The sequence below is a fragment of the Atractosteus spatula genome (assembly GCF_055471065.1).
Source record: "Atractosteus spatula isolate fAtrSpa1 chromosome 10 unlocalized genomic scaffold, fAtrSpa1.hap1 SUPER_10_unloc_1, whole genome shotgun sequence".
NCBI lineage: Eukaryota > Metazoa > Chordata > Actinopteri > Semionotiformes > Lepisosteidae > Atractosteus > Atractosteus spatula.
Genome location: NW_028296612.1, coordinates 692,580 through 705,214, shown reverse-complemented (window position 1 = coordinate 705,214; position 12,635 = coordinate 692,580). Strand labels below are relative to the sequence as shown.

Sequence of the window (12,635 nt, the reverse complement as noted above, 5' to 3'; positions counted from 1 at the left end):
TCTCTTGCTTCAACACAGTTTGGTGGATTACTTATCTTACCCCTGTAGCAATTTAGCGGGACGTTAATTTGGCGATGCGCTCGTTTCTCTTTATACTGTGCCTGTGCGCAGCGGCCGGGCTCCCCGCACTGATCTCCGCCGGGCCGGCTGGCTGGGACTCTCGGGCATTAGCGCTCCAGGCCGACTTCCCGGCTCTCGAAGACGCAGCCCAGTCGGAGGACTTGAACCTGGCAGATGCACCCTCCGAAGACCTGTCTGCAAGCGAGAACGACTCGCAGTCCTTGGCTCCCGATTTCCGCCGTCTTCCCGTGTCCAGAGACGCGTACTCGCCCTACTTCGACAAGGAGAAGATGAAGCCCGAAGCCGGCAGCAGGCCCTTACCCGCCTACATCAAGAGCGTCCTGTTTCCTCCCCAGCGAGGGCGGCAGCCGGCTCGCCCGGCCATCGGGGGCACCCGAGGAGTGGCCGTGTGGTGCGACTCCAGCAGGATGTACGTGAGGGTCAGTCGGCTCCTGTTCGGCTTCAGCTGTCGGCCATCGGAGGTGACCTTGGGCAACTGCAGCGTCAGCCGAACCACACGCCGTTACTTCTACTTCATCTACGGGCTTCACGAGTGTGGCACCGAGCGATCGGTAAGCGGGGCTTCATCTACAGGCAGTGTATCGATGTGAGCTGTAGGGCTAGTGTCAGGGTTTCCTTTCCTGGGAATATCCCTTCCTCTGTAACCCTGCAGGTTGTCCAGGGCCGCCTGGTGTACTCCAACACTCTCCGCTATGCACCGCCCTCCTCCAGTGCGCCTGTGCATCGCTTCATTCCCTTCTCTGTGCCAGTCAAGTGCTCCTACAACAGGTAGGCAGGGCTCTGCTGCTGCTGAGAAGCCGCTGGGACAGTGTCCAGAAGCCCCTCATCCCCTCTGTCCTGCAGGTTCCACTACTCCTACAAGGTTGGCTATGTCCCCACGTGGGCCAGGAGAAGGACCTTCTTCAAGGACCTGAAGAACAAGCACAGCTTTGTCCTGCTCACCACCAACTGTAAGCTCCTTGAGTGAGTGGCTCCTCCTGCCTGCAGGGGGTGCTGTGTGCAGGTGTAATGCTGCCTCTCTCTCCAGCCCGCTGGATCCGGCTCTCTCCTAAGGATGAGTACTTCCTGGGTCAGCCCATGTACTTCCAGGCCACTGCCTACTTTGCCACAGTGGAGCAGAGGCTGTACATCCACTCATGTTACGTAACGGAGAAACCAGACCAGCACTCCCAGCCCCGTTTCCCTGTGATCGACAACTTGGGGTATGGCCCCTTCTGGGAGGAGAGGTGGGCAGGAGCCCTGAGAGCCTGCAGGGGTTCATCCTTGTCCTTGTCCCCAGGTGCATGGTGGACAGCAAGGCAGATGGCTGCCTGTCCAGGTTTGTCCCCTCCAAGCAGAAGGATATGCTCCGCTTCACAATTGATGCCTTCCTCTTCCAGAAGAAGCTGTCCAGGAAGGTACTGCTTTCAAAGGCTGCTCAGCCTTCTTGCTCTACTGATCCATTGTCTGCTTTTCCATCCATGATCTAGATGTGAACCAGACTGTGGCGGCTGTAGTGCCAAGAGCTGCCAGCTTGCCTTCACTGATGGCAGAAGGTCCTTCTCTGTCCCTCGATTGGCCTTGATCCCTTAATGCTGTGACCTTCCCTCTTGCAGCATGAAGTGACTGAGCTGTACATGCACTGTGTCATGGCTGTGGCTCCTGCTAAAGCAACACCAGGGACCAAGTCCTGCACCTACAACAGGGAGGCGAAGAGGTACTTCTGTAAGGAGCCTGCTGAGGGTGCTCTGGGACATGCCAGGTGGAGGCCTCACCTGTCCTCCTCTCCTCCAGGTGGGAGGAGCTGTATGGTGACCATGAGGTCTGTGCCTGCTGTGAGTCCAGGTGTGCTGGCAGTCAGAATGAAGGTGGGTCTGGTTCTCTATCCCTTGTGGATGCATCTCTGCCCAAGAGACAACCATGCTTGGACAACTGAGGAATGATCCCATGCTGGACAAAGGGACTATTAAGATGAGTAGCATCACTGTGGGACTCTGGGTATAGCGGATCCCTCACTCCTGGGTGCTGCTTGTCCACAGGTACCAGGAGCCTGGTGACCAGCGGTCGGGTAACTGTGGCACCAGTAGAGGGTCCTCTGGATGTGGGAGCTGACTGGACTGAGGATGAGGAGGGAGACCCTCAGAGCTCCAGTGAGGATGTGGAGGGAGCAGAGGACTTTGGAGATGTTGGCCAGTGGACAGGTAGGGTCTGGCAGGAGGAGCTCCTTTAGGGGTGGGTGTCCTGCAGTTCAGCTGGATTGTTCTCCTTCTTCCTCCCCAGGTGCCTGAATGAAGGCTCCAGCCTGGCCCTTGTGACTCTCCTGCCTCCACTCGCCTTGTAATGGCAACATCTCAATAAAGCTGTGAAAGACCCTTCTGTCTGCCCTTGTTTCTTTATGGTTTATAGGTTTGAATGGGGTGGAGGAATTCAAGGGAAGTATTTGTGGGGGTTCCCCTTTCAAGAATGCTTCCCATATTGCTGCCAATGAGGACTGAAAATGGCTGGAGTAATAAAGCATTGTACTGGGGGAAGATGGCCGCACTATTCCTTGGGCAGGGCAGTGTGACTTTTTTTTTACTGTGGGAGAGACAGAGGTGTTCAATATACTGGAAATTCTCCCATTTCTGAGAGGGGTAGTGCTTATGGAGTGTGAGTTGCTACTGTAGTGCCCAGTAAGAGTGAGATCTAGTGTCCTATTCTAGGCTGCACAAACTGACTAAAAGAAACACAAGGATGGAATTGTCAGCAGGGGCTTGGTGTAAAGTAGGCCTTCCCTTCCTTAGCAGAGGAACAATACTGGTGCGTGAACATCAGTGAATAATGGTACAGTTAGAATCTCGGAGGTCTTATCTTATGGGTGTTGGTTTCACAGCAGTGGTAGTGGACAGTCATGAGAAGTATTAGGATTGAGACTGGAGATCCCAGCACTTGATCCGGAAGACGGGTGTTCACAACCACCTCTACCAGCAGCACAGACTGTGTAGATTGAGACTGAATGCTTACTACACAAAGCCTCTCCACTGTTTCAGTGTCCCATGTCATGGATTTCAAGTGAATCCTAGTCTTCCTTTGTGACTACCTATTATTTGCACGAATCATGATGGCCCACTAAGGCTGTCAATTCTTAGCCCTACTGCAGTGCCCTATTAAAGTTTCAAGGATTTAGAATAAACTATTTTATATAATGGTTCCGAAGGTGGCTCCTCAAAGCACTTGACAGAATTACAATTAGAATACACAGGATAAAACAATTCCAATAGACTGAGAAGACCATGGATGGCGGTACTAAGAAAAGTAGAAGCAGGGGGGTAAAGAATAGAACCAGTTCAGTAAAGGCTCTTCTACAGAACAAGGTGTTGAGTCTGAATTTGAAGGAGTTTAGGGAAGGTGACTCTGGTATCCTTGGGGAGAGAGTTCCAGAGCTTGGGGGCATAACAGCAGAAGGCCCTGTCACCCATACAGTGTAGAGGGGCTTGGGGGACAGTTAGGAGACCAGAATTAGAAGAGCAAAGGTTATGATGTGGAGAGTAGGGTGATAATAGATCAAAGTGCTACTGAGGTGCAACTGAAATGTGAAGGCATGTTCTACAGTTTATGCAAGAAAGGGTAATGTTAGGCTTTTATGGGACGGGGGTAATGGCAGCACTTTTGAGGATCGTTGGTACAATGGCAGTGCTCAAGGATTCATTTCTAATATTGAGGACAATGGGTTATATACCCATCGTTCTTACCAAAGGATCAGAGACCTTTTGCTATATAAAAAGACTCCTTTCCACCACTAATATATTCAGGTTTGGTTCGGTTGGGTTTTATCAGTTAAACATTTAATATTGTATTTGTCAGTTTGTTGATGCCTGTATATCACAGTGATCTGCACACACACCTTTGACTGAATATGGGCTGCCAAACCTCTCCACCAAACTTATGTATCACGGTATGTACATAAGAAGTTTATTTGTAATAACAGGGGTGTTGGTGCCAGTAGTCAGATTGGGTCAATTGCAAGGTAAGAACAGTATCACATTAACTGGAGATGATCCAGAGATTAACATGCAGCTCTGTACGCCAGATTAATACCGATTTGCAACGCGCTCGTCTGCTGACTTTAGTCCCCTGCTCAGTAATCACAATGTTCCCAATTGCAATGAGCCCAAGGAAACAGCTGCTGCTCTCTAGAGGACACTACAGGACAGGACTAAGTACAATTCCTGCAATAGACTAAGCAGTTTAGTGCCAAACTAATGGAACACTGAATCCTATGGGACAGTTCCGAATGTAGTAACAGCTTAATACTGAAATAATATCGTAAACACCTCGTGATCTTAAGAATCTGTCGCTCTTAAAAAGTATTATAATAAGCTAAAATTGTACTGCAGCCACAACACAGTGGACCTGCAGCTCCTCTCCTGATCATACAGAAAGATGTCATCACTATAACACCTGTTAACAAACATAGCGCCTGCAGTCTGTGAAAGAGAGCTCTGAGGTGAATATTCCTTGCAGGGAAGTGAACTGAAAAACAAGCAAATACATCACTCAGATGAAGAGCAACGACTGTCGCTAAAGAAAGTGAGCGAGGGTACACCTATAGTAGTTCATCCACAGAAATTCAAACATAAATTCGTGATGCACCAGAGTACCACAAAGCTAGAAGCGTGCCTTCAACTGGAGTATTGTAGCATGACTATTTATAAGTAATATTAACTTATTCCAGGCGTTCATCTGGTTTAAGAATACGAATCGATGCCTTCAAATAGACCTTTAACAGTCCTTTGATGTAGAATTAAGAAAATGGGGAATTATTTGATCCCATTCTCAATCCAGTAGTTTATGGACAGGCGCTCTCAGCGGACTGTGTGCAGGAGTGATGGGTGATGTGGAATTCTATGGGCTCAGTGGGACTCTGGGAGTCAACTCAGGGCTCTGCTGTAGATTCCTGTAGAACCGGTGTGAAATGATAATGTATAGTTGGCTGGTATTGTTAATGTAAAGTTTACTGGTACGTTTCGGCCAAAACATATTTTCTTTCTTCTTTTTTTCAGCATGGAATAAACCTATTACTTGTTCCTTTGCAGCCTACGCATGCTGACGCAGGTACCCACCTGAACTACAAATTGTGTCGGCCGTTCCATTACACTATAATGATGAATCGTACAAGATCATAGGATCTATAGGCCTGAAGACTTGTCTTGTACAGTGCCCTGATAAAAATCAAATTAATTACACAAATTTTTATGGAATCCCATTTCCGGTAGTGAGGCTTCCATAGTACATGGATGGAATAGTGGACGGTGGGCTTTTATTTTTTTTTATTTAAACACCAGAAATACAAAAACGAAGACAGAATATGAAATAAGATACAGAAATAGACACGTCACATCCAGGAGAATTCACAATTATAAAAGCTGAAACTTATATTTTTTACATATTTCCATTGTATGTCCTTTTTTACTTAAAAAAGAAGGTCTTCTTTAGTTTAGCTGGCAAGACCTGAGTTCGAGCCAATGCAGTGAGGCACGAACTAGGGTGGGAGCAGCAAAGGCACAAGCCCTGGAACCCGAATCCGTTACAATAACAAAAGGACATACAATGAAATATGGGTTATTTCGAAGTCGCAAATTTGAGATATAAAGTCGCAATTACGAGATATAAAGTCGGAATTCTGAGTTTTTAAGTCACAATTCTCAGTTACTAAGTCGGAATTCTGAGATACCATAGAGCGTTTTTATTTTTACTTCCTGGCGGAAACGGGCTTCCATAGAAATGCAAAGGAACGAGTAATAGGTTTATTCCATGCTGAAAAAAAGAAGAAAGAGAACACAACGTTTCGGCCGTGGAGCCTTCTTCTCCACGGCCGAAACGTTGTGTTCTCTTTCTTCTTTTTTTCAGCATGGAATAAACCTATTACTCGTTCCTTTGCAGCCTACGCATGCTGACGCAGCTACCCACCTGAAGTACTTCCATAGAAATGGTCAGATTCAGAGCCATTGCAGTTCGTGCTAATTAGAACAACGCCAGTACTGAGCCCTCAGCACCGTACTGACTACTGAGCACAAGTTCAGCTGCTCGCCAACTTTGTTAAGCACAGTTTTGCATTGCTATTGAGCTCAGAGCAGGAGCTGATCTTCACACAGTACCGTGTTAAAAAAGCAACATAAGCAAAAAGTAAAAAAAACGTTTTCTATACTTGTCTGTTTAAAAATATTATATCTTTAAAAAAGACAAAGGGTTTGTGTGTCGCGCTTAAGTTTCGATTCATTTCAAACGCACAGAAAAAACATTTTCTTCCAAGAAATCATAAATTTGTCTCATCCTCCATACTATAATTCTCTCTTGTAGTAGTAAAGCATTTTGAGTCAAACCGAACAATATATTAAAGGAACAAGTAATAGGTTTATTCCATGCTGAAAAGAGAAGAGAGAAAACATAACGTTTCAGCTGTGAAACCTTCTTCAGGTTTGTTTTCTTTCTTCTCTTTTCAGCATGGAATAAACCTACAGTATTACTTGTTCCTTTGCAGATACGAATGCTGACGTAGCTACCCACCTGAATATATTAAACGTTTCATCTATATGATTAACATAATGTTCTCTTGAATAAGTACTCGAAAGAAGCCGCAGCTCAGGTGTTAGAGAGATTTGAAATCGGATCGGTGGATTTAGAGTCCAGACTGCGAACCGACAGCTGATACAGGTCTTTTATAGAACCGTTTTGATTTTCTCTACTTTGTCCCCGTGACGTCATTGTCCTGCTCGCAGCCGAGCCCGACACACGGTACCGTCTGGTTTCTGTCGCTGGGCGGGTCTGTGTGGGTTCTAATGCCCCAGTATAATGACGGGGACACTAAACTGTAAACGGGTGCCGTCCTTCGGCTGAGACGTAAAACCAAGGTCCTGACTCTGTGGTCATTAAAAATCCCAGGTCGTCTCTCGAAAGAGTAATGGTGTAACCCCAGCATCCTGGCCAAATTTCCCATTGACCCTTACCAGTCATGGCCTCCTAATAATCCCCATCTCTGAACTGGCTTCATCGCTCTGCTCTCCTCCCCACTAATAGCTGATGTGTGGTGAGTGTTCTGGCGCACTATGGCTGCTGTTGCATCATCCAGGTGGGGCTGCACATTGGTGGTGGTTGAGGGGAGTCCCCATTACCTGTAAAGCGCTTTGAGTGGAGTGTCCATGAAAGCGCTATATAAGTGTAAGCAATAATAATAATAATTATTATTATTATTATGTAAAATGCAATAAAAATATCATATTTGATTCAAAATCGATTAATGTAAAAACTGATAAAACTAATGCTTTTTTCAGGGCTATATCTACTTTTTTTTTATCAAAGAGAAGTCTGTCGCGATTGTGAAAGTTAGAGAAGGTGTACCAGCGGGTGCCTTCACATCTCTAGCTTCAGTCTCGCCTGTAGCTGCGAGAAGGTTAAAAGCGCACAAGTGATCTGTCTTTCGTCAAAGGAATTGCTGGAGCAGTAGGACGCAGAACAATATCTGGCAGCAGTAGATGTCTGGGAAAGAGAGATTCTGTTTTCAGCACAGGAAGTGAGAATGAGCTCAGTCCAGCTCCCAGCAGAATCTATTGTAACGCAACGGGGGTTCAGGCGGGCGCCCTTGCCACATTAGGTCGGCTCTTCACCGTCGGGGGCTCGAACCCGGGACTCCCGCGTCACTTAGCAGGGACCCCGCCCGGTGAGCCAATGAGGGATCTCTCCACAGCCCAGCGGCTGTGGTCCTGCTATTACTGGGAAGGGCGGTGACGTCACCTGCTCTGGTAAGCCGGCTCTTACAACAGTACCTGTCGGCCGTAAGCATTACACTATTCTGGTTTGTTTACTGTGCGACAGTGCGTCTGAGGCTCTTTGAATCGCAACGTGAAAAAAACAATTGCTCACATCGTATGACTTCCATAACAGGAAGGGAAGATATCACTTAAAAAAAATCAGAACTGAAGATTTGGATCCGGGGCCTCAATTTTATCAAATTATTAAAATAATAATTATTAAAATATCAGATTGTGTTTCTGCAACATTTCGTGCACAGTACGCCATGTTTTAAAAAAAAATAAAACAACAGTCACAACATACACGCAGTCTGGAGATATTTTCCCCTTTTATATTTTTGCCACTTTATATCGAACCTGTTTTACTCCCAAAAGTGCAAAGTAGCGTGAACGTAATAAAAATGTACAATTCACCGCTGGTATAAACAGATGTGTGCCGTGTCTGCCTTTGTAAGCATTTGTTTAAAAAAGAAGTTCACAATACGATAAAAACACAGAAAGCACAAACTTAATAATACAACGATACAAAATCAATACCAAATCATAAAGAAAATTAAGTACCTATCCTTTGAAAACAGAGAACACCTTTATATCTATAATAATAACGTGACATTTGTATATACGTTTGAATAACAAAGCAGACAGAGTAGTCCCTTAATTCAAAGATCAGATTTTGGCTAAAACAAGACATTCAGACGGGAGCTGAATTCGGAACAAGAGCCTCTGCTTCGTCGTTTACTGAGCTTTTGATCAACGTCTGAGTGAAAAAGATTCCCTATTTTAACTCTTTGATTAAAGTACACAAAAAGCACCTTCTTTCGAGCCAGAATCAAACTAGCAACCTAATGATTTCCCGCTGTTTTCACTACAATCTTTCACTCTACCAACTGAGCTATCGATCGACTATCAGATGCCGCTCTCTGGCACATACTGCCCAATGTAGTGAAATGTTCCGGGTGATTTAAATCCCAGTTCGACATTAAGTTTCAACTCAAGACTTTCCTTAGTCTTGTTTACCTTAAATTTTAGTCAAGAACCAGGATTCTACTGTATAAACTTCCGAGATATTACAAAATGTTTGATGGGGCATCAATCATTCCAGGCGGAAATTGATTCCTTTTTTTTCTCGAGGGATCATATTAAACATTTCATTAGGATGGAGAGGAGGACCACCATGAGACAAAACAAACAGTTTCTTTCTGTCTTTTTTAGAAAGTAGCGTTTGTGCTACATTAATAATATTTTCGTGCGAATATAGAAGTTGTAAATTTTAAAACTTATATTTGAATCGAAATGTGGTTTTGAGTTTAATATTAGTGTGTTCATGTAATTAGTTTGTGTTTGTGTTTGTCATTACTATATACTATATACTATATACTATATACAGACACACTGACTGACTGCACACTCCAGTACATTAACACTGCACTGAGAGAGAGAGGGGTTCATACAGACACACTGACTGGACACTCCAGTACATTAACACTGCACTGAGAGAGAGAGGGGGGTTAATACAGACACACTGACTGGACACTCCAGTACATTAACACTGCACTGAGAGAGAGAGGGGTTCATACAGACACACTGACTGGACACTCCAGTACATTAACACTGCACTGAGAGAGAGAGGGGGGTTCATACAGACACACTGACTGGACACTCCAGTACATTAACACTGCACTGAGAGAGAGAGAGAGAGAGGGGTTCATACAGACACACTGACTGACTGGACACTCCAGTACATTAACACTACACTGAGAGAGAGGGGTTCATACAGACACACTGACTGGACACTCCAGTACATTAACACTGCACTGAGAGAGAGAGGGGTTCATACAGACACACTGACTGGACACTCCAGTACATTAACACTGCACTGAGAGAGAGAGGGGTTCATACAGACACACTGACTGGACACTCCAGTACATTAACACTGCACTGAGAGAGAGAGGGGTTAATACAGACACACTGACTGGACACTTCAGTACATTAACATTGCACTGAGAGAGAGAGGGGTTAATACAGACACACTGACTGGACACTCCAGTACATTAACACTGCACTGAGAGAGAGAGGGGTTCATACACACAAACTGACTGGACACTCCAGTACATCAACACTGCACTGAGAGAGAGGGGGGTTAATACAGACACACTGACTGGATACTCCAGTACATTAACACTGCACTGAGAGAGAGAGGGGTTCATACAGACACACTGACTGGACACTCCAGTACATTAACACTGCACTGAGAGAGAGAGGGGTTCATACAGACACACTGACTGGACACTCCAGTACATTAACACTGCACTGAGAGAGAGAGGGGTTCATACAGACACACTGACTGGACACTCCAGTACATTAACACTGCACAGAGAGAGATAGAGGGGCTCATACAGACACACTGACTGGACACTATATTGCAACGCTTGGAGCGTCACATTAGTATTTTGACGCACAGCTCATAAACAGACAATTTGCCATTTCCAGTGTGAATCGAATCGGCACAACTAGTATTTTAAAAAGTATTTGTGTTCTCTGCAAGCCCGTCCTGTTATTCCTTTATGTGCAATCGTTTTGACAGTCAAAATATCACATCATAAAATGATCTTTTATTACTGTTTAGTAAGATAAACCAGATTAAACCTATATAATCAAGTACATTCGAGTATGCCTTTATTATCGGGAGGCGCGACAGATGTTAATATAAACAAAACAAAAAAATACAGCTAGCTTTCCTCTTTGATCTCTGTGAATTCTTTTTAACTTGCTCTCTGTCCTCTGGAAATATCTGTCCGTTATGGGGGGAGATGAAGTTGAACAAGCACTTTTATATATACAGTGGTGTGAAAAAGTGTTTGCCCCCTTCCTGATTTCTTATTTTTTTGCGTTTGTCACACTGAAATGTTTCAGATCATCAAACAAATTGAAATATTAGACAAAGATAACACAAGCACACACAAAATGCAGTTTTTAAATGAAGGTTTTTATTATTAAGGGGAAAAAAAATCCAAACCTACATGGCCCTGTGTGAAAAAGTGATTGCCCCCCCCCTGTTAAAACATAAGTCAACTGCGGTTTATCACATCTTTGGAAAGCTGAGTTCAATTTCTCTAGCCACGCCCAGGCCTGATTACTGCCACACCTGTTCTCAATCAAGAAATCACTTAAATAGGACCTGCCTGACAAAGTGAAGTAGACCAAAAGATCCTCAAAAGCTAGACATCATGCTGCGATCCAAAGAAATTCAGGAACAAATGAGAAACAGAGTAATTGAGATTTATCAGTCTGGAAAAGGTTATAAAGCCATATCTAAAGCTTTGGGACTCCAGCGAACCACAGTGAGAGCCATTATCCACAAATGGCGAAAACATGGAACAGTGGTGAACCTTCCCAGGAGTGGCCGGCCGACCAAAATGACCCTAAGAGTGCAGCGATGACTCATCCAAGAGGTCAGAAAAAACCCCACAACAACATCCAAAGAACTGCAGGCTTCACTTGCCTCAGTTAAGGTCACTGTTCATGACTCCACCATAAGAAAGAGACTGGGCAAAAATGGCCTGCATGGCAGAGTTCCAAGACGAAAACCACTGCTGAGCAAAAAGAACATAAAGGCTCGTCTCAGTTTTGCCAGAAAACATCTTGATGATCCCCAAGACTTTTGGGAAAATACTCTGTGGACTGCTGAGACAAAAGTTGAACTTTTTGGAAGGTGTGTGTCCCATTACATCTGCATAAAAGTAACACAGCATTTCAGAAAAGGAACATGATACCAACAGTAAAATATGGTGGTGGTAGTGTGATGGTCCGGGGCTGTTTTGCTGCTTCAGGACCTGGAAGACTTGCTGTGGTAAATGGAACCATGAATTCTGCTGTCTACCAAAAAATCCTGAAGGAGAATGTCCGGCCATCTGTTCATGACCTCAAGCTGAAGCGCATTTGGGTTCTGCAGCAGGACAATGATCCAAAACACACCAGCAAGTCCACCTCTGAATGGCTTAAGAAAAACAAAATGAAGACTTTGGAGTGGCCTAGTCAAAGTCCTGACCTGAATCCGATTGAGATGTTGTGGCATGACCTTAAAAAAGTGGTTAAGGCTCGAAAACCCTCCAATGTGGCTGAATTACAACAATTCTGCAAAGATGAGTGGGCCAAAATTCCTCCACAGCGCTGTAAAAGACTCATTGCCAGTTATCGCAAACGCTTGATTGCAGTTGTTGCTGCTAAGGGTGGCTCAACCAGTTATTAGGTTTAGGGGGGAATCACTTTTTCACACAGGGCCATGTAGGTTTGGATTTTTTTTCCCTTAATAATAAAAACCTTAATTTAAAAACTGCATTTTGTGTTTACTTGTGTTATCTTTGTCTAATATTTCAATTTGTTTGATGATCTGAAACATTTCAGTGTGACAAACATGCAAAAAAATAAGAAATCAAGAAGGGCGCAAACACTTTTTCACACCACTGTATGTTTATATGCACATTTTATGTATTAATAAATGTATTCTCGTGTATTAGTACCTGTGTGTGTGTGTTGTTTGAGTTATCCCGCATGGTTGGATTCTAATGCCATTAAAAGAATCATTTTGTGATTTACTGCCACAATTAACAATTGTCCCAATAAATGCCCAAACCCCTAGATTGACTGGTGCCTCGTGAGGGGATACTACACCAGTAATCCACTGCATGTGAGAATGTGTTCTAATGGCAGCAGTGATCAGCTCATTAACTGATCTCCACTTGGTGTGTCTGTTCATAAATGACAGATGGCCTGTAGGGGTGTAGCAAA

The 12,635-nt window shown here is 44.6% G+C and overlaps 2 protein-coding genes across 2 annotated transcripts in view; both read left to right on the top strand.

Annotated features, from left to right (window-relative positions):
* Positions 1-74: 74 nt before the first annotated feature.
* On the top strand, positions 75-1,996 carry LOC148813317 (zona pellucida sperm-binding protein 3-like). The gene is made up of 7 exons (XM_088908298.1): positions 75-632; positions 734-849; positions 925-1,031; positions 1,109-1,283; positions 1,361-1,478; positions 1,677-1,777; positions 1,855-1,996. Exons 1-7 carry the CDS (start codon positions 75-77, stop codon positions 1,994-1,996), a joined length of 1,317 nt encoding a protein of 438 aa, XP_088764424.1.
* Positions 1,997-2,031: 35 nt separating this feature from the next.
* The window catches only part of LOC148813316 (scavenger receptor cysteine-rich type 1 protein M130-like), a 38,300-nt gene continuing 27,696 nt past the window's right edge, over positions 2,032-12,635 (top strand). Inside the window, exons 1-2 of the mRNA XM_088907961.1 lie at positions 2,032-2,035; positions 2,100-2,261. Of these exons, the coding sequence (XP_088764087.1) occupies positions 2,032-2,035; positions 2,100-2,261 (166 nt within the window). The remainder of the gene's footprint in view (positions 2,036-2,099; positions 2,262-12,635) is intronic.

Excerpts from the sequence above, each read along its gene's own strand:
- LOC148813317 (XM_088908298.1), top strand. The coding sequence starts at position 75 with ATGCGCTCGTTTCTCTTTATACTGTGCCTGTGCGCAGCGGCCGGGCTC. Across the intron at positions 850-924 it reads GTCAAGTGCTCCTACAACAG|GTTCCACTACTCCTACAAGG; the intron begins GTAGGCAGGGCT and ends TCTGTCCTGCAG. Across the intron at positions 1,778-1,854 it reads TACAACAGGGAGGCGAAGAG|GTGGGAGGAGCTGTATGGTG; the intron begins GTACTTCTGTAA and ends CCTCTCCTCCAG.